At 40.0% G+C, this 26,658-nt stretch overlaps 13 protein-coding genes and 1 pseudogene across 14 annotated transcripts; 5 read left to right on the forward strand and 9 right to left on the reverse strand.

The window, feature by feature from the left end:
• Positions 1-288: 288 nt before the first annotated feature.
• MFM1 (Mfm1p) lies at positions 289-1,485 on the reverse strand (the record flags this gene model as incomplete). The annotated part of the gene is made up of 1 exon (XM_037286680.1): positions 289-1,485. The coding sequence occupies one exon, from the start codon at positions 1,483-1,485 to the stop codon at positions 289-291; it is 1,197 nt and encodes a 398-aa protein (XP_037142575.1).
• Positions 1,486-1,693: 208 nt separating this feature from the next.
• Positions 1,694-2,935, reverse strand: KTR3 (mannosyltransferase KTR3; the record flags this gene model as incomplete). Its single annotated transcript, XM_037286681.1, has 1 exon — positions 1,694-2,935. One exon carries the CDS (start codon positions 2,933-2,935, stop codon positions 1,694-1,696), a length of 1,242 nt encoding a protein of 413 aa, XP_037142576.1.
• A 333-nt stretch (positions 2,936-3,268) lies between these two features.
• On the forward strand, positions 3,269-4,354 carry LDH1 (triacylglycerol lipase; the record flags this gene model as incomplete). Its single annotated transcript, XM_037286682.1, has 1 exon — positions 3,269-4,354. One exon carries the CDS (start codon positions 3,269-3,271, stop codon positions 4,352-4,354), a length of 1,086 nt encoding a protein of 361 aa, XP_037142577.1.
• Positions 4,355-4,548: 194 nt separating this feature from the next.
• Positions 4,549-6,039, reverse strand: HG535_0A07930 (aldehyde dehydrogenase family protein; the record flags this gene model as incomplete). Its single annotated transcript, XM_037286683.1, has 1 exon — positions 4,549-6,039. The coding sequence occupies one exon, from the start codon at positions 6,037-6,039 to the stop codon at positions 4,549-4,551; it is 1,491 nt and encodes a 496-aa protein (XP_037142578.1).
• Positions 6,040-7,190: 1,151 nt separating this feature from the next.
• On the reverse strand, positions 7,191-8,681 carry HG535_0A07940 (aldehyde dehydrogenase family protein; the record flags this gene model as incomplete). Its single annotated transcript, XM_037286684.1, has 1 exon — positions 7,191-8,681. The coding sequence occupies one exon, from the start codon at positions 8,679-8,681 to the stop codon at positions 7,191-7,193; it is 1,491 nt and encodes a 496-aa protein (XP_037142579.1).
• Positions 8,682-9,212: 531 nt separating this feature from the next.
• HG535_0A07950 lies at positions 9,213-10,562 on the reverse strand (annotated as a pseudogene). The gene has a single exon. A coding segment is annotated over exon 1 (1,350 nt).
• A 1,700-nt stretch (positions 10,563-12,262) lies between these two features.
• HG535_0A07970 (tetratricopeptide repeat protein) lies at positions 12,263-14,263 on the reverse strand (the record flags this gene model as incomplete). Its single annotated transcript, XM_037286685.1, has 1 exon — positions 12,263-14,263. The coding sequence occupies one exon, from the start codon at positions 14,261-14,263 to the stop codon at positions 12,263-12,265; it is 2,001 nt and encodes a 666-aa protein (XP_037142580.1).
• Positions 14,264-14,775: 512 nt separating this feature from the next.
• Positions 14,776-15,993, reverse strand: RAD51 (recombinase RAD51; the record flags this gene model as incomplete). The annotated part of the gene is made up of 1 exon (XM_037286686.1): positions 14,776-15,993. The coding sequence occupies one exon, from the start codon at positions 15,991-15,993 to the stop codon at positions 14,776-14,778; it is 1,218 nt and encodes a 405-aa protein (XP_037142581.1).
• A 1,261-nt stretch (positions 15,994-17,254) lies between these two features.
• On the forward strand, positions 17,255-19,255 carry YEL1 (Arf family guanine nucleotide exchange factor YEL1; the record flags this gene model as incomplete). Its single annotated transcript, XM_037286687.1, has 1 exon — positions 17,255-19,255. The coding sequence occupies one exon, from the start codon at positions 17,255-17,257 to the stop codon at positions 19,253-19,255; it is 2,001 nt and encodes a 666-aa protein (XP_037142582.1).
• Positions 19,256-19,531: 276 nt separating this feature from the next.
• PUP3 (proteasome core particle subunit beta 3) lies at positions 19,532-20,149 on the forward strand (the record flags this gene model as incomplete). Its single annotated transcript, XM_037286688.1, has 1 exon — positions 19,532-20,149. One exon carries the CDS (start codon positions 19,532-19,534, stop codon positions 20,147-20,149), a length of 618 nt encoding a protein of 205 aa, XP_037142583.1.
• Positions 20,150-20,354: 205 nt separating this feature from the next.
• Positions 20,355-20,754, reverse strand: CMC2 (Cmc2p; the record flags this gene model as incomplete). The annotated part of the gene is made up of 2 exons (XM_037286689.1): positions 20,355-20,638; positions 20,721-20,754. 2 exons carry the CDS (start codon positions 20,752-20,754, stop codon positions 20,355-20,357), a joined length of 318 nt encoding a protein of 105 aa, XP_037142584.1.
• Positions 20,755-21,078: 324 nt separating this feature from the next.
• On the forward strand, positions 21,079-21,476 carry HG535_0A08020 (uncharacterized protein; the record flags this gene model as incomplete). The annotated part of the gene is made up of 2 exons (XM_037286690.1): positions 21,079-21,109; positions 21,184-21,476. 2 exons carry the CDS (start codon positions 21,079-21,081, stop codon positions 21,474-21,476), a joined length of 324 nt encoding a protein of 107 aa, XP_037142585.1.
• Positions 21,477-21,718: 242 nt separating this feature from the next.
• On the forward strand, positions 21,719-25,873 carry TSC11 (TORC2 complex subunit TSC11; the record flags this gene model as incomplete). The annotated part of the gene is made up of 1 exon (XM_037286691.1): positions 21,719-25,873. One exon carries the CDS (start codon positions 21,719-21,721, stop codon positions 25,871-25,873), a length of 4,155 nt encoding a protein of 1,384 aa, XP_037142586.1.
• Positions 25,874-25,894: 21 nt separating this feature from the next.
• IES5 (Ies5p) lies at positions 25,895-26,278 on the reverse strand (the record flags this gene model as incomplete). Its single annotated transcript, XM_037286692.1, has 1 exon — positions 25,895-26,278. One exon carries the CDS (start codon positions 26,276-26,278, stop codon positions 25,895-25,897), a length of 384 nt encoding a protein of 127 aa, XP_037142587.1.
• Positions 26,279-26,658: the final 380 nt, after the last annotated feature.

Raw genomic sequence — 26,658 nt, forward strand, 5'->3', positions numbered from 1 at the left:
CCCACTCGCCTTATTTTCCGGAGGTAATTCAAAAAAACTACCAACTATACCTTGTCTGCTGTTAACTAGGGAAACCGTTGACAGTGGGCAAATACTCCCTCTCGCTTACTTTTGTATATCTTTTCCGTCTATATATATGATATCCATGTTTGTGCACATCGCACCCATCTTTTCACTGGAACACATGATCACGTGAAAAGATCCAATTGGTAATATCTAACCTGTAAACTGATTCTTTTTGTCAATAAGAGACATAATAATCTCCATGTATTAGTCAAATCTCTCTCATCACTTGATGTTTGCCTTAGAATTATTAACAAGCGACATCTTTTGTAGTTTGCTCAAATGACCTATGCTGTAGGCGAATAACCATATCATCGACAAAAGGGCGATGATGGAGACCGCAAAAAAACCATATGAATTCTCCTCGATGAAGTTTTCCAAGTTCATACCGTACAGCGAGCCTACCCAGATGGCTCCTCCAAGCGATAGAAGTCCTATGGTGAATCTGATTCCCAACAATAATAGCTGATTTCTGTTGGAATCAAGAATTATATTGATAATTTCTTCAGTCGTTTTGACGTTGGAAATCGAGCTTTCGACGATTTGCACAATCTCATCTACATGCGAATAATAAGTCTCCAAGAGCATTTCGATTTCGGCATGATCATCCAGCTGTCTTATTTTACCATCTTGTTTATCGGTCAGATACATTTGACAAAGAACGTCATCTTGGTCCAGCAGATCATCAAGCATTTGCCGTACGAGTACTGCCTTTCTGCGGAACACGGTCAGCTTTTTATTTTGAATTAGTAGAAATCTTAATTTATCTCCAGTAATGCTGTATTCTAAGTCCTTCAGTATTCCCTTACAAACGGTCAACAGCACTTTCATTTCACTGGACATATTTGACAACGCCGACACGAATATAGCTTCGAGAGCCCTGAACTCATAAGGGAGAGGATCCCTATTCAGACCATCTGTACCCTCGTTGCTTAATCTCAAAGATAGATCTGCAATAAATGCCTTATGGTTTCTCGAATCTAACGATATACCACCGCCCACAGAATCAAAAATTATCACCATTTCAGGTTTAATCAGTGCTCGCACTGTCAAAACATTGATCAAAATCCCATTTCTTCTTACCAACAGTGTAGGCACTAAATCTACTCCTCGTGAACGCTCAATCTTTCTTAAATCTCTTGGTAATAATTGATGTCTTGAAACGAGATCCTCTCGCCGAATATCAATCGAAGAGGGACACTTATTACCAAGTGAATCAAAAACTGTGCATCTCATTGTACCTGGACCGTAATTTGATAATGCATTGTTCCTTTGTATCAGATTTTTCTGCAGCAAAACCGCCGCTATGTTATCATTCCTCGTAGAATATAGCTTGGAGCACCGAAATGTTGAATAAATGTATGGAAATCGCACCAAAGCACTGGGAATTCTGATTCTCGCTACTTTGCTAACTGAATGCATCTCATACCAAATTGCTCACAATGAATATGCGGTAATACACAGTCCTCTTTATTCCTCTCTTGAACATTTAGTTCTTACTTGAAGTTTTCGCATTTTGATTACCCAAACTTCATTATATTCTGATAAAATGGTTACGAGTAAAAGTGTTAGCATACACAAACGCAAACTCTGTGAATTACACATCTATACAAGTGATATAGTACAAGTCTTAGACGCCTACCGGCATCTTCAAGTGGTTAACTTCAAAGAATTTTCTTGTGCAAAAATAATCAGGAATCCAAGTAATGTCGTTGTTTGGATTACAAGTACATTTATTTTGAAGTCTAATTTGTTCCTCAACTGGACAGGACGTAAAATCGGGGTGCCTAAATCCTATACCATCAAAGAAGTGTACCTCAGATCTATCTAAGAATAATGCAACTGCTAGAGAGTGAACAGGTGCATCTCCCCATCTTTCATAGAAAAATCCACCACTCTGGTCTAAATAATCAAAGTACTTTGTAAACGCCTCAGACCTCCAGAAATTCAAAGAACCAACTTCAAAGTTGGACCAGAAATGACACCCAGAATAAGTCATACCACCGTTATCAGAAATAAAATCCATCAGATTGTTCTTACTGATATATTGCTTATTTTCTTCTATAAATTTTTGCGTAGTTGGCCATAATGTGGGAATAGTGGTCTCGTATTCTGTTAATGAAATGACAAATCCATATTTTTTGTTGTTCTCTTTCATGAATCTGAAAATGTCGTATTGGATGTCACAGTAAATTGTGATATCTGTATCGACTCTCCAATACCAATCATATTCTTGCAGGAGTTCATGTCTGTAAAAGAATCCCGAGTTGAAACGGCACATGTGTCTATATGGAATAGAATCGCCATATATAATGTTCTTTTCTTTCATTTCATGTCTTGCCTTATCGAACTTTGCTTTATTAATCCAGGATGGCACCGACCAATGTTCCTCAGGAATCTGCCCATATTTCGCTTCACCTGAAACCAAGGCGCTTGTAACTCGAATAAATTCATCGCTAAACTTCTCATCATTCAGAAAAACCCAATCATAATGATACCTCTTGTTGAATCGGTCCTCTATGTGTCTAATTGAAAGAACTAGATCCCAAAGATCGTCATTTCTCGCCAGTGTAACAAATACTGCCTTTTCTTTTTTACCATCATCCAATGGGTAATGAACTTTCTGCGAAATATCGGTGGATGGCATCTTGTAATTGCTATGACCTTTCATTTTTCCTCCCTTGAAGGATGGTTGTGGTGCCGGTGACGATGAGCTTATTGGTGATGATGCTGAAGATGATGGTGGTGTGCTTACCACAAATAAGAGCGTCAGCAGAATTATCAGAGCCGCGAATGATACCCTTATTCCCCGTTTGTACTTCTTTACCAGAATTGCTGATTTTGGCATCAGTGTCTTCCTTGGCACGGCCATAGTTACTTCTTTTCTGTTCTTTCAATTCCTTAAGTATCAATTCTCAAAGATAGAGATTCCTGAACACGATGTTCTGTCTTTTGACAGCTGCTTGAAACTTTGTTATCAGGCACACGAAACCTCAAACCCAATAATAGCAATTTGTATTGCTCTCGAAATCCAACTTTTCTTGTAGAGTTTCAGCGTAATGTGTCAGTTTTCATGGCTTACGATTCTTGCAATCTCCGACATGAACAATATTGGATCGGGATCTGACAAAAATTACAAACTAAACGTCAGCAGGTCCGAGGATACTTAACAATATAGATTTGAGGAAACAGATCGGTGTTGGGGATGGACGTCAACGAAACAATACGATGCGCGTGCCGGCTGCATTCCGAACCGCTATCGGAGGAGCCACTAGACGCCATTATAAAGAGGTATGAAGGTCCCGATCTGGTTAAGAAAATGCATGAGCCCGCTGCCGATCTAGATTTCGGTACCAAATTTATCCGGAAACATGAAGAGTTCATCCCTCTTGGAAGCAATTTCCCCAGTGTTGAGATCAATGGAGGAAGATTGAGGTGCTGTCACAATCTTAGAAAAGGAACTTCAGCCAGTGCGGAAAAAGAACAACTATTTGTCCTTCTTCATGGGTTAGGTGGAAATATGGAGCAATTTGAGCCCCTTATGAGACTACTTGATAGCGAAGATAAGAAGTTTGTAGCAATCGATCTACCTGGATTCGGTAAAAGTGACGAGTGGGCGAACTACTTAATGGATAATGTAGTAAAAGCTGTTCATCATACAGTGATTTTACTTTTCAGCATGTATCAGAGCTATAGCAAGCTCACAATGGTAGGTCATTCAGCAGGTTGCTATATCCTAATTCATTTTTTAACTAATTATCAAAACAGCTTCCAGTTTGGCAAATGCGTGTTATTGGCACCGCCCAAGCGCACAGTAGATGTGTTATCTAAGGAAAATCATCTAATACAATTTGGCCTGAAAGCAATCTCGAAAATTCCATGGATCCTGGATATTTACAGAGAACGGTTTGACCAGAACAAAGGTTTAGCGAGTTCAGGCATCAGCCGTTTTTTTTATCGCGATGGAGATATTACAAACAAATATAGAAAATTATGGCAATTCCATAACAATATTCAAATCAAGAGTCGAAGTCTTTGGAACTATCTCTTGGGTTGGCAAGAAATCAACTGGTCAAAAGTTGATAGTACATTAACAACGGTTTCTATCGTGATTATGTGCGGCGCAAATGACGTCGTAACACCTCTAAGTAATGCCCAGGATATGTTAAAGTGTTTTACCAATGCGCAAGATAAAAATCTAATCGTGATTCCTGAATGTGGCCACAATCTGACGTTCGATTATCCTGAGCTTTTCCTTGCAAATTTTTCTCAGGCCGTTCTAAGTAATTGAAAAACCGTTCAATTTCCTCTAAATTAGGTCTTTCATATTTGACGAGGCTTTGCAAGTACGACAGGGTAGACAGAATTTTTTTGACCATTTTATTATAGTAACATAACATATCTCATACTAACATATCTCATACTAGCATAACTATATACTTTCCTGTGAAACGATGAATATAATTTATAATTGGACGCTCGAATCTACAACTTAATCCTCACAGTCTTAACGTTAGTATAACCTTCGTACACTTCTTTACCCATTTCTCTACCGTAACCACTTTGCTTGAAACCTCCGAATGGTAGGCGTGAATCAAAGTCGTTGTAGGTGTTGATCCAAACTGTGCCTGCTTCCAACTGCCTGGCGACTTTCATGGCTGTAGACAAATTTTTAGTTTCTACGGCTGAAGCTAGACCATACTCAGAGTCGTTGGCTAACTTTACAGCTTCTTCCAGAGTCTTGAATTTAGAAATGACAACTACAGGGCCGAAAATCTCTTCCTTAACAATTCTCATATCCTCATTGGTATCGTAAAAAACTGTTGGTGAAATAAAGTATCCTTTACCACCGATGCTTTCTCCACCAAATATTTTGGCACCCTCTTCTTTCCCTAATTTAATGTACTCTTGGATAGTCTCATACTGCTGTTTGTTTGTGATGGCTCCTTGGAAGTTACTAGTATCGAACGGATCTCCTATTTTTACCTTTGTCTCAACATATTCCTTGAAACCTTTGATGATTTTATCGTATATCCCCTCTTGTACGTATATACGCGATCCTGCACTGCAGACTTGGCCAGCATTTGCAAGAATACCAGTGACCAAATTTGGTACAGTTTCTTCGACATCAACATCGTCAAAAACTAAATGAGCAGATTTTCCTCCAAGTTCCATGGTAACTTTTTTCAAATTAGCCTTCGCTGCATCAACAGCAGTACTTCTGCCAACAGATGTGGAACCGGTAAAGGCAACCTTTCTTATCCTCTTGTGGTTAGTGATTGCAGAGCCAACTTTACTACCGGAACCAGTCAAAATATTAATTACACCACTTGGAAATCCAGCCTTTTTTATCAGAGATGCTACGAAAAGTGCATTCAATGGGGTAACAGAGGCGGGCTTTAGAATTACTGTGTTCCCCATTGCTAGAGCTGGCGCGATCTTCCAAATCATCATCATTAATGGAAAATTCCATGGAATGATTTGACCACAAACCCCAACAGGATGATGGGTCGTGAAATTTACATGAGTATCGCCCGAATTGACAACCCTGCCATCTATTTTGTCCGCATACGCAGCTGCATCTCTAAGACAGTTAATGGAGAGTAACACATCACCTTCTGATAGTGCTAATGTTTTACCATTGTCAGCGGTCTCAATGGATTTGATAAGATCGATACTTTCTTCGATCAGATCTGCCAACTTGTAAAGATGAACCGCCCTTTTCTTTGGATCCTGAGTAGACCACTCACTGTAGAAAGCCTTTTCGGCAATCTCAACAGCATAGTCTACATCCCTTTCATCACCAGCGGCGATATCGGCTAGCTTTTCATTGGTTGAAGGGTTCTCTACTTCACGGGTATCACCAGACTGTGCTTCCACAAATTCATTCCCAATAAAAAGACCGGTTGGTTGCTCGTACTCCAACCCGTTAGGTAATGTGATGCTCACAGGTTTGGCCTGTTTATAGTTCGTCATTTTGGTCTGTCTTAATATCTATGTTAAAATCCAAGAACAATCTTCAATAGTTTAAATTCTCTAAGCAAACCCAATTCTTTCATACACATTGTAGGAATAATTCCCTTTATATATCAAATCGCTGAGGGAGGACCTTCGCAGAATCGTATTATTAATCATGATCGGTTTAGTTGCTATTGCTATTTCCCTCCGAGTAAATCACTACCTTGCTTTTGCATCTCCATGAGGACAAGACAATCGTCATTGTATTAAAGTTCCACCCTTTGTTGTCCTTGTTTTGCATACTTAATTTGCTTTTCAACCTTATTACGCATTGCAAGTGCTGGAGCAAAAATGAAAAAAAGACGCAATTTCGGATTCATCAACAGAATCTGCAATTAGACAGCTGAAAAAACTTGGAAGAGCCGTTTAACGACTGAGTAGGGGATAAATAGTGGATGTCTGTGGCATGCTATGGAAAATTTATCTATAATGTTAGAAATGATTTATGTATTGCATTAAGGTAGGTAGGTGGTGCCTGTAATTCGGAAGTTACCATAGTTGGAGCAGTTCGAATAGATCGATTCTTCCAGCTCTTGGTACACCAGCCTCGTAAGATACTGCTCTTCTCACCTCGTCACACATAATATTATGTGCACAGGATAGTACGGCTATGTCGTGGTTATCATCGGCCCCCTTGATGTCATCGCGAACTACTTGAGCGATATTTGGTCTAGAGTCCCTGAATTCGACATGGGGCAGCTCCTTGAATATTCTCTCGGTTCTATCAATATCGTGATTATGTGCGGCGCAAATGACGTCGTAACACCTCTAAGTAATGCCCAGGATATGTTAAAGTGTTTTACCAATGCGCAAGATAAAAATCTAATCGTGATTCCTGAATGTGGCCACAATCTGACGTTCGATTATCCTGAGCTTTTCCTTGCAAATTTTTCTCAGGCCGTTCTAAGTAATTGAAAAACCGTTCAATTTCCTCTAAATTAGGTCTTTCATATTTGACGAGGCTTTGCAAGTACGACAGGGTAGACAGAATTTTTTTGACCATTTTATTATAGTAACATAACATATCTCATACTAACATATCTCATACTAGCATAACTATATACTTTCCTGTGAAACGATGAATATAATTTATAATTGGACGCTCGAATCTACAACTTAATCCTCACAGTCTTAACGTTAGTATAACCTTCGTACACTTCTTTACCCATTTCTCTACCGTAACCACTTTGCTTGAAACCTCCGAATGGTAGGCGTGAATCAAAGTCGTTGTAGGTGTTGATCCAAACTGTGCCTGCTTCCAACTGCCTGGCGACTTTCATGGCTGTAGACAAATTTTTAGTTTCTACGGCTGAAGCTAGACCATACTCAGAGTCGTTGGCTAACTTTACAGCTTCTTCCAGAGTCTTGAATTTAGAAATGACAACTACAGGGCCGAAAATCTCTTCCTTAACAATTCTCATATCCTCATTGGTATCGTAAAAAACTGTTGGTGAAATAAAGTATCCTTTACCACCGATGCTTTCTCCACCAAATATTTTGGCACCCTCTTCTTTCCCTAATTTAATGTACTCTTGGATAGTCTCATACTGCTGTTTGTTTGTGATGGCTCCTTGGAAGTTACTAGTATCGAACGGATCTCCTACTTTTACCTTTGTCTCAACATATTCCTTGAAACCTTTGATGATTTTATCGTATATCCCCTCTTGTACGTATATACGCGATCCTGCACTGCAGACTTGGCCAGCATTTGCAAGAATACCAGTGACCAAATTTGGTACAGTTTCTTCGACATCAACATCGTCAAAAACTAAATGAGCAGATTTTCCTCCAAGTTCCATGGTAACTTTTTTCAAATTAGCCTTCGCTGCATCAACAGCAGTACTTCTGCCAACAGATGTGGAACCGGTAAAGGCAACCTTTCTTATCCTCTTGTGGTTAGTGATTGCAGAGCCAACTTTACTACCGGAACCAGTCAAAATATTAATTACACCACTTGGAAATCCAGCCTTTTTTATCAGAGATGCTACGAAAAGTGCATTCAATGGGGTAACAGAGGCGGGCTTTAGAATTACTGTGTTCCCCATTGCTAGAGCTGGCGCGATCTTCCAAATCATCATCATTAATGGAAAATTCCATGGAATGATTTGACCACAAACCCCAACAGGATGATGGGTCGTGAAATTTACATGAGTATCGCCCGAATTGACAACCCTGCCATCTATTTTGTCCGCATACGCAGCTGCATCTCTAAGACAGTTAATGGAGAGTAACACATCACCTTCTGATAGTGCTAATGTTTTACCATTGTCAGCGGTCTCAATGGATTTGATAAGATCGATACTTTCTTCGATCAGATCTGCCAACTTGTAAAGATGAACCGCCCTTTTCTTTGGATCCTGAGTAGACCACTCACTGTAGAAAGCCTTTTCGGCAATCTCAACAGCATAGTCTACATCCCTTTCATCACCAGCGGCGATATCGGCTAGCTTTTCATTGGTTGAAGGGTTCTCTACTTCACGGGTATCACCAGACTGTGCTTCCACAAATTCATTCCCAATAAAAAGACCGGTTGGTTGCTCGTACTCCAACCCGTTAGGTAATGTGATGCTCACAGGTTTGGCCTGTTTATAGTTCGTCATTTTGGTCTGTCTTAATATCTATGTTAAAATCCAAGAACAATCTTCAATAGTTTAAATTCTCTAAGCAAACCCAATTCTTTCATACACATTGTAGGAATAATTCCCTTTATATATCAAATCGCTGAGGGAGGACCTTCGCAGAATCGTATTATTAATCATGATCGGTTTAGTTGCTATTGCTATTTCCCTCCGAGTAAATCACTACCTTGCTTTTGCATCTCCATGAGGACAAGACAATCGTCATTGTATTAAAGTTCCACCCTTTGTTGTCCTTGTTTTGCATACTTAATTTGCTTTTCAACCTTATTACGCATTGCAAGTGCTGGAGCAAAAATGAAAAAAAGACGCAATTTCGGATTCATCAACAGAATCTGCAATTAGACAGCTGAAAAAACTTGGAAGAGCCGTTTAACGACTGAGTAGGGGATAAATAGTGGATGTCTGTGGCATGCTATGGAAAATTTATCTATAATGTTAGAAATGATTTATGTATTGCATTAAGGTAGGTAGGTGGTGCCTGTAATTCGGAAGTTACCATAGTTGGAGCAGTTCGAATAGATCGATTCTTCCAGCTCTTGGTACACCAGCCTCGTAAGATACTGCTCTTCTCACCTCGTCACACATAATATTATGTGCACAGGATAGTACGGCTATGTCGTGGTTATCATCGGCCCCCTTGATGTCATCGCGAACTACTTGAGCGATATTTGGTCTAGAGTCCCTGAATTCGACATGGGGCAGCTCCTTGAATATTCTCTCGGTTCTATCAATTGCATGTAATTCATTTGTCGAATCTTCGCTTACTTTCAGCTGGTTTTTATCGGAGTTTGACTCGGTGACACTCTCAGTTGATGATTTGGTGGAAACCAGGGTTGATGTAGTCTGTGCAAACTTGTTGTCAATTTTTAACTCATGGTATTTGGTGACGTATACAATTGTTTCGACAAAGTCGTATTGTTGCAGTTGTTTCAATTCTTCCAAAAACCAATCAAGACTGTCCCAGTGTCTTATGACCCAATAAAACTTGACATATTTGGTTTTACTCCTGCCTGCCTTCTTGTGCTTGGCAATATCAGCAACATACTCGTAAATGCCCGGTATACCATTACCGCCACTTATCATGAGAACCTCATCGTATGCATAGGCCTGCTTATATTCTCCGTAAAACCCTTCTACAGCAACCTTGATTTGTAAAGTATGGCTGGGTTCCTGCAGTAATTTATCGTGCAGTCTTTTGGTGACACCTTTTTTAATCTTTATCAAAAATTTTTGTTTACCGTTGTCATCTTCAATAACGGTGAAGGGGTGAGATTGAAACCACAACCAGCTCTTTAAGAAATAAACATAACCGAATGATCCAGGTAGTGGCTTTTGCAATCTAAATCCGTGAGGCATTGTCAATACCAAAATATCATCTGAAATCAAATTTACTTCGGCAGTCTTAATACCAAATTTAGCGATTCTCGCTATTCTAGTGAATCTGTCGAAACACCAAATGGCTGCGCACGCGTAAGTCCAGGCTCCATAGTCCCAATATACCATGTGAATCCATGAACCGGCCAGAAATAGGATGGCCATACTTATATGAACATAAAGGAAAATCTCATATGAGTAAGCACGGAAAATCCCGAGCGACTGGACAAGCATGACACTACCAGCAACGCTGGCAACAGCACCTAGACGCCACCAGTTTGTACTGATTCTGTATGAATACAGTCCAAGCCAGCCTGAATTAATAGCAAATACAAGAGAGTGAACAATCACGGTTAACATCGTGATCCGTGCTAGCCACTTGTGGAATGTCAGAAATGTTGATTGTTTCCATCCAGTTACCCATAAAAAGAAATTGTTACGACCGGCAAATAAATATGTTGGGAGCATTAGAAAAGCAGATACATACCCGATCTGTCACCAATGAATCTTGTTAGCTGAATTCTGTTTATTCTCCAAATAATACTCCTGCGGTAGATATGTAAGTTTAGAGTTTCTGCAAAAATGGCCAGAACGAAAAATACGAACATAACTATTGCCTCAAACCTTGTTGGGATAAAGCCTCCAAAACGACCTTCCGCTGTATGTCTTCCATTCAATAAAGCAGGTAGTGTGACATTCTTCCTCCACCAACGTAAAGGTCTTAATTGACTTACAGCTCTTTTTAGACGTAGAGAAAATCTTGGGAACATTCTTGATCCCCAGTGATCAATTCCACCTAGCACTAGTAAGACTGCCCAGAACCCAAGCAAACCGGATCCCCACGCAAGACTATTAAACATGTTATCCCTATAGTGCTTTTGAGATTCATATGCTATGTTGAACTGAGTCCTGTTAAAATACACTGGAAAATTGACATATTTCGATCTGTTAAAGTTTGGTATTGTTGATGTATTCACTAGGTAATTTGTGACGTTATCATATGCTCTGTCCATCATTTCCGGAGTAATCGTAGGACACGCGTTTCTTAAATATCTCTGCACTTGCCTTCTTTCTCTATCATTCGATGCATTTTCGTACCCACAATAAATAAACGAACCTAATGCATTGACATCAACACACGGACAGAAAGTGAAACCTCTAGCTCTCGGCCTGCATAAGGTTGCTTGAACTGAATTACCACAACCGTACCCAATAAGCGTACCTCTTGGAGCCTTCAAATATACAGCAAAGACACCTGACAGTAGTTGACAGACCAAGAAGACGGAAGTAATCCTCATTGTAGTGCTTATTACTTATTTTACAGAGATCATATTGCAACTTCGAAGAAAATTTAAAGATTTCAAGGACTCGGTAAAATGGAGGAAGCCTCTTAATTTATATCAAGTGAGCATTGGATCATCACCCAACGTCTTTAACGGATTTCTCCTGACAGGTTCATTGAAAAGATTTTTCATTGTGAGAGAATGCAATGGTACACAGTACATTTTTTTCGCGAGACCTCCGAAGATGAGCAAAATGGTACTCGATTCTTGCCCTGGGTTCATGTAGATAGATCCATGAATGCTGCGAATATTGGATGAATCTGCCGAAGTCCATGGGCAAAGAAGTTGAAAATGGAAAGCCGCATCCCCACCTGATGATGTTACAATCTTGCACCCTTTTCTGTTATGAAAATCGACGTTCTCTTACTTAACTAATGCTATTTTTGAAGGAAGATGGTTGGGCCGCTAATGCCGACAGTTACACCGTTGAGCCTTTCGTACAATATTCAGTTACCAAATGAGACCAGCGGATAAACCATCAGGTACTCTTTCTGATGTTCCAAATTGTGCTCTTCCACAACAGCGGAAAGAATACAAGAAGAATGCAGAGGGCAGCCATTGCGCAAACGATCAATGTTAGGACAGCCTTGAAGCCTTGAAATGCAAATAGGTACGTACCTATGTGGACCCTGAAATTCTGGGTGCGATTTCATGTTTTTACCCTTTTAGTCATTTCCTTCTAGAAGGCTCGAAAAAAGCGAGTGGTGGGGTGAAACGGAGCGTGAAGAAATGAAAAGAAAAAAAGAATAAAATGCAGAAATACAGCGCGTTTGAACTGGACACACCAATGAGATTCTAATTCATGAGGATGAGAGGATATGAATATTACATTAAAATGCAGGTTTTCTTATTCCCTGGCATGTCCTTTTTTGTGGAAGACTTAGCTTTTTTAGCATTATCTGGCCGTGCCTTACTTTCAGTAACCGGATGTGAACTGGATACTTCTTTCTTTTCTGAAGCGTCCAGATTGAGTGTCATGCTTGGTGAAGTGGACCGCGGTAGTCTCACTGGGTCATTCTTCTGAATGGGTTTCAAACGGTTTTGTTCATCCGTGAATATGCCAGTAGGAGCAACTTTTGATGGGTCTGAATTTAAAAGATTCTCAATTGATTTGGATTTGAATAGGTTAATGGTTGATATACTCTTTGATCTTCTCTTGCTATCCTGAACAACGTGATTGGAAGGACGTTGCTTCATTTTAATGATAGCTCTGGGGTCTTCATTATGAGCTGCCTTTTGATACCATTTCCATGCATTCTCTGCATTAGGTTCGCAGCCTTTTCCATGCTCATAGAAATAGCCGAGCGTGAATTGGCCCTTAGGAAAACCTCGCTGGGCGGCTCTCAATGCCCATTGAAATGCTTCACTTTCATCTTTTGCAAACGCTGGCTCTGCACCAAGCAAGTACCATGCGCATAAGCCTAACATTGCAACTGGATCACCGTCCAATGCTGCCTGTGTATAATAGTGAACTGATAAACTTGTATCCTGCTTTACAGCCTCATTACCAACTTCATATATTTGTCCTAACAATGTCGCAGCTTGTCTGTAACCCAATGAAGCAGATTGGATGTAGAGTTCCATTGCGTATTTTTGATCGGGTATAACAATATCCAGAAATCCTTGCTCATATATCTTGGCCAATTCGTATGGCGCCGCACAAGTCAAATCGTTTGCTCTTGCAGAAGCACGAGATAGCCATTTTATACCATTTTGTTTTGTGTTCAAGTCGCTCGGTAATCCCATGCGCCCAGAGAAGCAATAAAGACCCAACTTGAACATTGCAGAGGGATGATTCCTACTTGCTGCAAATTTTAAAAAATCTAAAGCTTTCCGCGAGTCTCTTGTTGTACCCAGACCTTCTTCATAGCAATAGGCTGTTCTATAAGCACTTTCTACATGTCCATGTTTTGCTGCCGCTTGAAATAATGTGAACGATTCTTTATTTTCTATTTTACCCATTGCTCCACTAGCATAAACGTCACCTAGAAGATATTGTGCATCTGCATATCCTTTGACACTCAATTTCTTCAAATAATGTTGAGCCTCTTTCAAGAATTTTCTTCTTACTTCCCCTTGATCCAGTTCCTTAGCAGTATCTTCAGTACTTTTCTCCGATGGATCGATTGTCAAAGCTGTTTGTAATATATATTGAGCATATTGGAACAGAAGTTTCACGTCCTTCGATTTTTTAACGTTTTCTCTATACATTTCAATTGTTTTCAATCTTGGAAGCAGAGTGGAGGTATTGCCTTCACCTAAATATCTGCTGATCAGTTGATGCGATAAATCTGCTACAGATTCATTTGTTGCAGTCAATTGAGTATCCATACTGCTATTCAGTAAATACATATGGGATAAATCAATTGAACGCGATTTTCGGTTGTTTGCATTAGAGGAGCCTGAAGTATTAGAGGCTGGACGTTGAATAGAAGAAACTGAAGGTAATGATGATACTCGCTGGAAATCCTCGTTAACAATACGAGCTGTTGGACTAGAAGAGACTTGCCCCGGCTCCTGTTGAAAACCACTGGGCGGTGCCCCGATACTTTGTACCCATTTGCTATGTGGGTCTTCCATTGGTTTGGAAGGGTTATTCAACGACAAAGCGGAACCATATTCAGACAACTGTTCGTTAGATAGTCCAGGAGATGAAGCGTATTCCCGCGCAGGTGACGGAGACCGAACATCGGTAATTGGATATCCACTGCCTTCAAGTGTGAAGTTCTGTGACTGCAAAAGATACTTCTTATATGGGTGGATAGATCCAGGTGTTGGACCTGCAATCGGATTTCCCATTCCACCAACGGATGTTTCAGTACACATCCCAGTTACAAACTTGCGAATATCGGAGTTATGTGATTCACCTGTTGCACAAACCCCCGAGCCTTGAACTTGAATGAGCACACAATGACTACCTTTTATCTACCCAATGGATAAAAATTATTGAAGCTGAATGGTAAATTCTCCGCAAATCTACAGCGAAACTACTATAAGACTTAAGCGGGAAAAGTTTTAGCGATACTTTAGAAACTATTGTTCCATTTTCCTGAACGTTACGCGTCTTCGTTTTGTGTGAAACGAAAAAGAATTTAATAAACATGTGGAAGAGGTGATGCTTCCAAATAAAGAAACTATAGAAAAATGATCGTACATTTAATCGAAAATGATCACTAGGAATGACGTAAAATCGTTATTAAGATTCGAGTAAAGACTATTGTTGATCTCATAAAACCGGTAGTATTACATAGTTTGACAGACAAAAGAAAAGAGAGAAAAATACGAAGAGACACAAAAAATGCTAAAGAGAGTAACAGCTATTTCAAAGTGATATCTTATCAGTCATCTTCTTCTCTGGGGTCGCCCACGCCATCCTCGTAGATAGCGAAAACGCAATCGGCTTCTGGCAAGCAGGGAGAGTCGACAACCTTGCAGATTCTTTGGCATCCCTTTCCCTTTCTAAAGGCTAATCTTGTAGTTGAGGAATGGGCCATGATATTTCCACCAATAGGTTTCTTGGGATCTGGATTGAAAGACATGCCACCATCGACCTGGGCGACAACTTGATTTGTAACTACCGCAGCGACACCAAACTGATCCGCTAGCCTTTGCAAAGCTCTCATAAATTTCGCTAAATGCATTTGTCTTGCGCTTAACTCACCACGTCCGGAAAAATCTGTTCTGTAAAGTGCCATAACGGAATCTACCACAATCAAAGAGAACCGCGATTCGCTCATCATCTGTGCAGCAGCATCTAATAGCCTTATTTGGTGATCTGCATTGTACGCACGGGCATACGCCACATTATTCAAAGCATCGTCAGGATCCAAACCAAACCTTTGGGCAATTGACACTAGCCTCACTGGTCTGAATGTACCCTCTGTATCAATATATAAACATTTTCCTTCCCCGCCACCAATATCTAAAGGCAATTGGCAAGTAACCGCCAATGTGTGGCAGAGTTGTGACTTACCAGTTCTAAATTCGCCGAAAAGTTCCGTTATAGATCCCGTCTCAACACCGCCGCCCAACAGAGTGTCCAGATTCTTGGAACCCGTCGTGAGACATATCATTTCCGACCTGCGCATGTGGAAATCTGCAGCAGTGACGAACCCCATGGGGACCAATCTAGAAGCTTCGCTCAGTAATTTGTCCGCCTTGGCTTCTGAGATACCCTTGATTTCCATCAAGTCCTTGCGTGGCGCATACGCAACTGCTTCGGCAGTATGTAGCCCATGCTCTCTCAACTTCTTGATATCACCGCTCGTAATACCGTTGATTTGTAACCTATCCAGAGGCACAAAGGACGCCAAAGCCACATCGTCAACTTCTTCCGTTTCTGCTCCTTCCATCTCTCCATCAACGTTCACATTTGGTCCTGCCCGGTGATCTTGGTTCTCGTTCCCATTTTGCGTTACATACGGGGTCTGACTCTGTGGTGCTGAAGAAGGCTCTGCTGGAGCCGTAGACATCAAATGGTTATTATCGATCTCACTCTCAATCTGAGTCTCGTACCCAAAAAGACTATCTTTCTGTATGGACACTTGAGACATCATCAAAGAATGAAAAGAAAAAAAACCTTGGGAAGATATCTAAGACCAAAATTAAACAAATGGACAACTCAGCCTGCACACAACGTCCTTGGTTTCTCACTGTCTCGTTAATGACTAATCATCAAAAGTTTTCAGTGCTTATTGTTCATCAAAAAGTGCATTGCATCCGCTATATTGGGTATAAACGCGTAAACAAACAAAGAATGTACAGCCAACGCGTAAATACAAGAGCGCCTTTAGAATATGCAACACCGCCCAAGATACAAAGACATAAATATAATAGACAAATAATGGTAACGCTGTACAAGTATTTGAATACACAAGGCACTGCTGTTTCAGCCTCGCGACCAAGCTCTATCTCAAGTGCAACTGTGACTAAATGATGTAGGTTTATGTAAGAAAAGCTCGCTAGTCAAACCTTTCAAAAAATCGAGGCATTACTTGAAGAAAAGTGTCTCCTCTTGCTACAGAAAAGGGCCAAGGTAGGGTGTAACTTAGATGCCAAAGAGAGCTCGTGGTTACAGATCAGTAAAGTAAGTATCACCTCTGCGGAGGGACTTTCTCTCAAGTTTGGGGGTTGGCAGGGAATGCGCATTATGCCCCCTTGTTGAAAGCAGAAGCTCCTGTGACGTAAAAGAGGAATGTGTTTCTGCGGCGGCAGTCTAATGCCTTGCCCGTGCCATTGTTTGTGATGCTGTCTGATGATTCGCAGGATTGTGCGACAAGAAAAGTATCACTTTTCTTCTCATGAACGATTCCATCGAAGGCCACCAAGCAAAAAACTTCAGGCAAAATTTGAGATCCCATCAGTTCTACGATGATGCGGGCTGCGTAAATCCTGCCGTTGTTTAGATCTCTCTGAGATCGTAACGAGTTTGCTTGTTTCAGGAATACAAAAAGCAAGTCCTTTATGCAAGTCTCCGAATAAGGTTCAAAGAGCTCTATATCGCAGACGAAAGCGTTCTGCAGACCGTACAAAAGACGTAAAGATTTTTTCATACTTGAGAGCATTCTCAGTCTTCATCGACATAGCCATGCTGAAATGCTGCATTATTCACGTATTGTAGGATGGGGATCTCTTCCAGCTGGCAGGGGCGGACATCGCTTTAGCCAGTTTAGACGTTTAGTGTCTTGAATGTATTTTTTTAAGCGACCTCTAGTCATCGGAACATGGGAATTAAGCAGTTGCCGAATAACTTTTGATCAAAAACATACGAAAAGACGAGAGTAGTGCTAACAGAGGAACTAAGCCGTATTGGCCCTAATGAGCAAAGAAGTTATTGAAGAAGAAAATCATCTCACCGTGACTCCTGACCGGCGCAATGTATCAGAGCTCTCGGGGGCACCATCCTCTCCATTGATGATTGAGTCACCGAAGATGGTTAATATACACCAATTTATGACCGACCAATTGGACGATAGCGAAGTAGAGAGTCAAATGCCTTCTTTGAAGAACTCAGATATGATGATCGCTGCTGAGATTATACAGGGAACATATGATGCGATTGATTTTAAAGCGTATGCCAACTTCATGGGCGCGCAGCATAACTCACAGATTCTGACTGCGTTCATTAGCATGCTAAAACCATTTCCGAACTCTTTACTGCTTTCACTGAGGGCTTTGGTGAGCAAAATATACTTTATTGCGGAGGCCCAAAATATTGATCGCATTTTGGAAGAATTGAGTAAGCAATGGGTTGACCACTGTAACTCACCCGTGTGGCATAACCACTACAAGCTTTGCCACATTGTACTTTTTTCCCTGCTAATTCTGAATTCAGATTTGCATAATGACGAGAATTCACGAATCAATATCCCAAAATTTACTTGTAATAACTTTGTTGAGAATACACTATTTGCCTTGAGGAAGGAGGCAAGAGTCAATAACTACTCTATTGAAGAGGAGGAGCCATTGATCATGGAAGAGTTAACATCATATTACAGTTCACTTAGAACCGAAGCACTGCAACTATTGATAAAACTATCTTCAAAATTAGCTTCTAAGCATAATTCAAGATTGTTATTGAGAACTGAGTCCAAACTCTCGAATGGAGGCCGTCAATTGGGTAAAAGAAACTCAAAGTTTTCTTTAAGAAGTGAAACCTTAACCCCCGTAGATTCATCAAGCTCATCAACGTATAATTCACTTTATTCAGAGTCGACATTGGCTCTAAAGCATGAATCTCATTTCACATCAAATTGGAGATTTCATCACAATGAACCCTTATCTAAATTATATCGTTATGAACCAGACATTGATAAAGTACTGTCAAAAAAGAATGGATCACTCTTCTACATGGATTACTCTATCAAGATAAGTGACAAAGACATGTCACAAAGTGGTAATACCAACGAGAAACCGCAAGCGACTAACGATAAACATGGTAATGGGAGGCTTGATTTATTTCGTTGGTTGAAGAAGACAAAAAATATAACCAACTTTAGAGAAAAAAAATCGGTAGCTGCCTTTTTGGAAGATAACACTAAATGGGTTCACGCAAGAGTACGAGTTTTCGAAGGCAGAATATACATTTTTAAATTGAAGGATTCATCCCGAATTCCCGAGAATGCTACAATGGAATATTTGAAAAAGCAGAGTCCAAAATATATCGTGTTTAATTTGGTGGAAGCGCTAGCATTCGTTGTTCAAGATAATATAGTTCAGTGCTCCCAAAATAAAAATTTAGGGACACAACATGAGCATGTATCTGGAAATTTTACTTTGACAATACCTACAAGATTATATCAGGAAAAAGTCGTATTGGAATTTCAAACTAGTACGTTACGTCAGGCCGAGATGTATGTCAATAGTATCAACTTTTGGGCAGCAAGACAAGCTCCAGTGCCTAAGGCGCAGTTTGAGCTCGTTTCCAATGAAGAATATGGTTGGAGTGATAAATTGTTCACTTCCAACTACGACGTCGAAAAACTTGACTCAATGTATCTGAGTGCATGGAAACCACTGCTTTCTATTGGTGCCTTATATGAAGCTCTGTATGGAGACATGACCGAGGAGGATCAATTAGAACTTTTCAGCAAAATATCCGAATTAGAGACATTCGCAGAAGAAATACAATTCAGGATTGACAGACATAATAATAACAAGTCAAGGGCCATAGCACTTTGGAGGGACTCTAAACAATTCGACGCTGTAATGAGCAACTGGAATACCAAGTATTTATACCTCAATACAATAAATGAAAGAAACAAAGCTTATTTAAAAAGTCTCAGAATGGTAAGAACGGAACTAGGCGAGGACACATGAATGATTATCGTTCATAGCATAGTGGTTTAGTTTACATACTTGTGTATATACGGCCTGATAAAATGTAACTTTTAGTGATCAGTATGGTTATCATGCTTGACGATAGCAGTCGAAATCGGGCACGACAAAGGGATTCAAGGTGGCAAACAGAAAGCGTTAATAGTTAAAATATTTGAACCATTGTACCGTCAGTAATCCAATCATAGGCTATCGAAGTATATCCAAGTGGTTCACAAAGCGTATCATTGTTTGCATAAGAAGAATTCATAGCTAGCGATGTCAGACCCAAGTTCTATCAACGGTGGTATTGTCGTGGCAATGGCGGGCAAAGATTGTGTCGCCATTGCATCAGATCTACGTCTAGGAAGTCAATCTCTAGGTGTATCAAATAAGTTTGAGAAGATTTTCCACTATGGCCATGTATTTTTCGGCATCACAGGTTTAGCAACTGATGTAACAACACTAAGTGAAACGTTTCGGTACAAGACAAACCTATATAAGTTGAGAGAGGAAAGGCCCATCGAACCAGAAACATTTACACAGCTGGTTTCATCCACACTTTATGAGAGAAGGTTTGGTCCATATTTTGTGGGCCCCGTAGTGGCGGGTCTCAACTCGAAGACGGGAAAACCATTTATCGCTGGATTCGACCTAATTGGATGCATTGACGAAGCAAAGGATTTTATTGTGAGCGGTACTGCATCTGATCAATTGTTTGGTATGTGTGAATCACTTTATGAACCTAATCTTGAATCGGAAGATTTATTCGAAACTATAAGTCAGGCTTTGCTGAATGCTGCAGACCGTGATGCACTATCCGGTTGGGGCGCTGTTGTATATATTATCAAGAAAGATAAGATTATCAAAAGATATTTGAAGACTAGACAAGATTAAGAGAAGAAAGAACATATCATCAATCAACGATAAATATTTTTTTAAGGGATTCATCTTTCGTAGCCATTGGTGAATCGTGGTTTATCTAGTCCTATATACATTAATGCATAGAATAAACTGTTGGAGTTTAAGTCGCTTCTGCCAGTCATGTTATCTATTTACAAAGGGACAGCAGAGACAAGGGAAGAGTAACTGGCAGGCCTATTCATTTTGGGTCCTTTGCTTGAGAAATTTTGGCATGATGCCTCTCGATAATTTTCTTCAGAATGGCCTCTTCACCATATTCTTCTTCATCCATCTTCTTCCACTTTTGCTCCAGCTCCTTCCTAGCTTCTTTTCTTTTTAAAATGAATTCTCTCTCAGTGGCAAGCCTTGCATCATGTAAACACTTAGTTAAAGCGTCCTTCTCGTTATTACACAGACCGAAGACTCTTTTATAATACTCCTGATGGTGACATTTATCCAGGGCCTGAATGAAATCATAGCATGCTGTTTAGAAGGGGCCATCTTGTCAGTAAAAATATCATCTTTTAGAAAAAGTCAAAACAGTTTTCCTCAGTAAGGTACATACAGTTGAATCTTTGCGCTTCTAGTTGTGGATGCATACCAAACGTATATTTACTGTGTGATAGTCGTTTTCAGTCGAATGTTACACCCAGTATTGTATTAAAATGATCATTGTGATGTCTCGTTTTCATGCCGAAAAAGATAGTAAAAATCATCTATCTTACTCATTTTAGAAATCCTGCTGATTTACAGATAAAGAGGCAAACGAGCAATTGTCAGTTATGGCTCAGATGGACGCAACAACAATAGGTACCCTAGACTCTAAACAAATAACAAAATTTTCGGTAGAATATAGAAAGAGAAGAAAACAACAAATGCTGCGATTTTTTGGAGCGACCGCTGTGACGCTATTATCATGCAGAATGGCATATCGGGGAATACAATCACGTAAATGTATGTCAAATACTAATTTTTCAATTAGACAAAGTTAATCTTTCATTATTACTAACGCTAGCCCTTCAACTTAGACATGCCTCATATGTTTCAACTTAACTACAAACATCCGCCCATTTCATACCAGGGAGAAGCCGCAAGCGCATTGGCAGTAGGCAGCGGTCTTGCCACTGGTGGGTTTGCTATGGCTCTTTTTGGAAGCTGGTGGATTTGGGATATATCATCTCTCAGTGAGTTCAGTGCCAAGTTAAGAAAGTTGATGGGTCAGAATCCCGAAACTTTGGATGACTCATTGTCCAATATGCCACTGGATAAGGACACTTCCGAGGTAATTGGTCAAATAGAGGCATTAATGAACAAAAAATGATGAGATTCCATCAGTCTATCTGTACATAGTCATGTTATACATAGTACACGTGATCATAAATAATGTGTATTTTCCAGCTCAAGTTTACAATTAATGAATTATGTATCTGTTAAAATAAACTCTCAAACCAAAAGAAACATCCATTTAATGCTAGAGCATTAGGTTTCAAGGTCTCCATATCTCGATCGAGGGGTTTTTCACAAGCTGTGTGAGGTATTGTCTAACAATCTTTATCTACTTTGATGTCTGGTGTTTTGAACCCTCAAAAGGCGTATCATAACCGCTCAAGATCGAGTGCCGACAAAACGTTGAGTAGCGAAGAGAACTCAGCAAAAAGTTACGATAATGGGGGCAGTAAAAGCTCAAACTACGAATCCAATATGAGCAATACCAAAAAGGATAGACATAATCTTGTATTGTCCACCTCCTTTATCTCCACGAAAAGACTGGAAAGTGCACCACCATCTCCTGCCAGTCCCCTACAAGGCAGGTTTCCGCGTAACAGCATCAGTAAAGCTTTAGTAGGAATCAAGAGTGAAATTAATCAACTGCAACTACAATTACAGCAAACAAAAAAGAATAAAATTGAAGCGGAAAGAATACGCGATTCAGCACCTTCAGAAATCTACAAAGGTGAGTACTCAACAGATCATTTACAGAAACACTCTATGAGGATACGTGCCAATACCCAAATAAGAGAGCTGGATAAATCGATGAAGAAAACTGAAAAGCAGATTACTGAATTAAAAAAACAACTTGAACAAGCAAAGAAGGTCAACGAGACTGGAGGCAAGACAAGCCGTCTGAATATAAGACATAACAGCTCTTCTAGTGTACTGACTGACTCAATTAATGATCCATTAAAGGAATCACTGCGATCTGACATCACTCCGGAAGAGAATGCCAGAAATTCTTACGAGAATGGCCAACTGAGCGGTGATAACGATATTGAGGAAGAAAATGATTATGATTTGGAACAAGAGTCACGGAATCAGGAAGAATTAGAATCTATTTCCCAGACTTCTCTTAAAAAGAAATATCCTAGTGATGAACTGCCGAGCGGCACAAACTTTGAAACTGCAACCTGGCTGATAAGTGATTTCATGCAAAGTCTACAAGACACAAATATGACAGCGGACTATGTGCTCAAAAAGGCAAATGGATTAGTCAGTCTTCTCAAAGAGCACCCCGATATTCGACGGAATTTGGTTTTGTCTTCTTTTATGGGCTCCATACAGTCCTTATTACTTAGTGAAGATAAGATAATTGTGTCTTCTGCATACCGTGTTTGCAGATATTTATTAGATAGTGCTGAGTTTGCAGATTGGTTGATAAAACTCCGATTGGATGCTTTCGTTGTCATATCTTTAGCGAAAGATAGCGTCTATCAAGTAGAAAGGGAGCAAGCGTTGAGGCTTGTAAGAGCCTTCTCAGATTTCCACGCAAATATACCGAGAGGTATAGTCCAAGCTATAATAAGTTGCGTAGAAAAACAGGATGATCCTCTTCGAAACATGGCTTTGGAGACGTTACTAGAGCTGTGTTTCTTAAATCCTGAAGTTGTTAGTGAATGTCATGGAATGCATGTGTTCGAGGCTATACTCAGAGAGTACACACTTTTCCCCCTCGCATCTATTATTCTGGACGCTATTTTACAGTTGATGTCTGCGCACTCAACAAGACAATATTTTTTGAATGACTTTAATATATCTGTTTTATTTACAATATTCTCTGATTCGAACACAAAATCATCTTTGAATGTTGAAAAGATGCAAAATGGCACGCTCCTAATCGCAAAAGCTCTCAAGGATTACAATGGATTAATGCTTTTCTCCATGAATAACTTTCAGCCTTTGAGAGAACTACTTTCTTTTTTTCAGGTACCTCTATGCGCTCCGTACCTGGTTGACATATTTCTAGATGTACTAAGGATAAAAAAGATCTCATATGGTAGTCCAAGGAGCTCTTACAAGCTTACTCCGTCGCATTTTTGTAAGGAATCTATGCTTTTGAACCAATATGTTGCCCTTATTGTCCTTGTAATGTACAAATCGAACTTTGTTTCTTTTATTGGGAAACTGCTTAACAGGTATGAAATTGAAGAAATAAACGCAACATTATTAGCCAAGGCAAGATACCTTCTTTCAGAGTATATGAACTTGGCAATGAATCTATTATCTGAGGATACTTCTTTTGCAAATGAGTTATTGCCATTTTACAAGAAGACTTATTATAATGAGACGTTCGAGTTTGGCAAAATTTTCAATGCCATGAATAAGAAAAGAAACACCCTGGGAATGGCGGCAATAGGTGTCGGAAAAAATGTATTGAATATCTCACAAAGTATCAAGGAAACGACAATGGGTCGCAAAGTCGATGACATGGAATTCAGAAGAATGGTTTACGATTCAAAAGTTCTGCAAACCAAAAATTTTGCAAGCTGGAATTGGAATGTTATTCAAGAGCTTCTGGAGGGTCCTCTCTTAAACCCGAAGCAATTAGATGAACTAGTTAAATCCACTAAATTCATTAGAAGATTGTTGATTTTTTATCGTCCTTTGAGGCTACGTTTTGCTAATGTTGACAAGGGCACTCGACTGTCTCAAAGGTATGTTCAAGTGGGCTGCCATTTTTTCCGCATGTTGACCTCCACTTCTGTTGGCATGAAAATTCTAGCGGATGATACAAAGATCATTCCGCAACTGACTTCTCTCTTATTTCGAGCAATGGAGGGCAACACTACGGATAACATTGTAGATGCTAATACATTGAAAACAAAGGTGGTTGGTGGATATTTCAAATTTGTTGGTGTATTAACAGAATCGCAAAATGGGGTTTCATATTTGAAGAAGTGGAATTTTTTCACCATTATGTACAAGATGTTTGAGAATAGGTATCCTATATCGTTGAATTTTTTACTTCTAATTCTCCCAGAGCTTGATTTGCGTTGTTCAGGACATTGTAGAACGATAATGGGCAAGGCTCTTGTATATCCGGATGAAAACATAAGAGTGAAAGCTACTGAATACTTGGGACGAAAGTTGAAAAGCTTGCACAACAATGCTAGTAATGGTGTTAAAATGGACGACAATGGAAGCCTACAAGGGTTTTTCATGGAGATGTTAACGAGACAACTATATGATCTGAGCCCCAAGGTAGTTGCTGTCGCAGATCAAGCGCTTTATGACTGGATTGTCACCGAAGAGCTATCATCAAATATGGGATCCTTTCTGAGAACATCTTTGCGGCAATTAGTTTTTATTAGATCTCCAATATTATTTGAACTTATGAGTACTCCTTTTGGATTTCAAATCTTGAATGAAATTAATTTTATTCAAGATGAAAGAAGCTCCTGGTTGGAGAAGAAAAACATTGAGTATGTATCTTTGGCGGAAGATTTTCTCAGCTCGTCAGAGCATTCTTCCAATTTCAGTCCTTTGAAAAGAGTCAATCAAGGTGGAAGATTACCTCATCACTTTTATGAAAGCCTTGCAAAAACTGAAGAGGGAATTGCCATGATATGCAGGAGTGATGATCTCATTGAATTTATTAATGTTATCAAGACTTTCAAAGCTGATCTTGACAACCAGGTTAAGCAGACAGTAGAAAGTAAAACAGCAATTAAATCAGCGTTGTGGTGCGTCGGGTACATCGGATCCACAGAACTGGGAGTTGGCTTATTAGATAATTATTCGTTGGTTGAGGATATAATCCAATTAGCGTACGGAGCAAGCGAGACATCGGTAAGGTTTATAGCGTTCTTAGCCCTTGGCTTGACAAGCAAGACAAAGGAAGGTTGTGAGATTTTAGATGAGATGGGATGGAGTTGTTGTCTAAATGTTCAAGGGACACCAATTGGCGCTACCTATCCTGACCATCTAGATTGGTTTCTCTCATATAATGAAAAGAGGTGGTCATGTATAGAGGAGTATAAAGACGAAAAAATTGAGTTTGATATTACAAATGGTGATATAATCGATTCCGTACCTCCAATAGCATTGAATCTTGAACATCTTCTAAAGGAAAGAAACAATGTGGATAACATCCAGGACGATGGCTACTTCCAGGATTTAATAAAATCAACCGAAAGACAGTGTTTGGAAGAATCACTATTGCAAAGAAATGAATTTGATGAAAACGATTTAGTGGAAAGGGTTCTAGACGCTGTGAGTAAATTGGGTAACCACATCTTATCGAACACAGCTATCAAAGAGATCACTGAGATGAACCTGGAGTACGGTTCGAAACTCCTCGAGTCCGAAATAATGTTCATCAAGGTTATGAACATGATGTCACTGTACAGATTCAAGCCACACGTTCGCAAATTTTTATGCGGACTTTTCATCAATAAGAGAGCCCTAGCAAACGTCATTAGACATGACCGTAAGGCCAAGTGACGCATCAATAGCCAAATTATCCTATTGGGCATCCCTATGTAGCAGCGGCGTATCTCTATATAATTTATAGCTCTCAGTCAGTTCATCGGGCACAACAAACGTCGCACTGTCCTTGGCCACCTCCTCTATGATTGCTATCTGTTCATTGTACCATTTTAAATCAGGTACTCTTTCCAGCGTCTCTTGCCCGATAACTGAAACGTGATCAACGGTCTCATCACTCGCATGCTGGCGTTCTTCGAGTTGCATTACCACCGTCGATAGACTGGATATTTTCCTCAGTAACGTGGTATACTCCTTCTTCAGAGTTGCTTCTTGTTTAGCCAATTCCTCATTCCTTGAAGACAGTTTTCTGAATTCGCCCTCCGTGGGCACTGTACCCTTCTTAGAATCGGCATACCTCATTTTGGTAACTTGGCTCACTTAGCTCAAATGTAGCTACTACTGCGGCCTCGATAGTTTCTCTAATGCTCACTAGAAATGCAACGGTTCTACCTTCCACCTTACCGGGCACACTTACCTCTGATGGTCAATCTTAATCCTTAACGAGCACTATTGGCTCGACTTTTCGCCCTCCTAGCTGTGGCTCCTTGCCAAGTGCCAATGGGTATCAACTTCAACACGTTTTTATGCATTGATGTGGCTTCTTAGTGAAAATTTTTTCACAGTTGTCGGTGTTTGAAAAAGAACATTGACATTGACTCCTCTGCCCTCTCTGAAAAAGTTATACGGAGAGCATGGGACGCCGATTGCGTACCCCTAGATACCGGTGCTTACCACTTGTA

This window comes from Zygotorulaspora mrakii, chromosome 1 (genome assembly GCF_013402915.1).
Source record: "Zygotorulaspora mrakii chromosome 1, complete sequence".
NCBI classification, from domain to species: domain Eukaryota; kingdom Fungi; phylum Ascomycota; class Saccharomycetes; order Saccharomycetales; family Saccharomycetaceae; genus Zygotorulaspora; species Zygotorulaspora mrakii.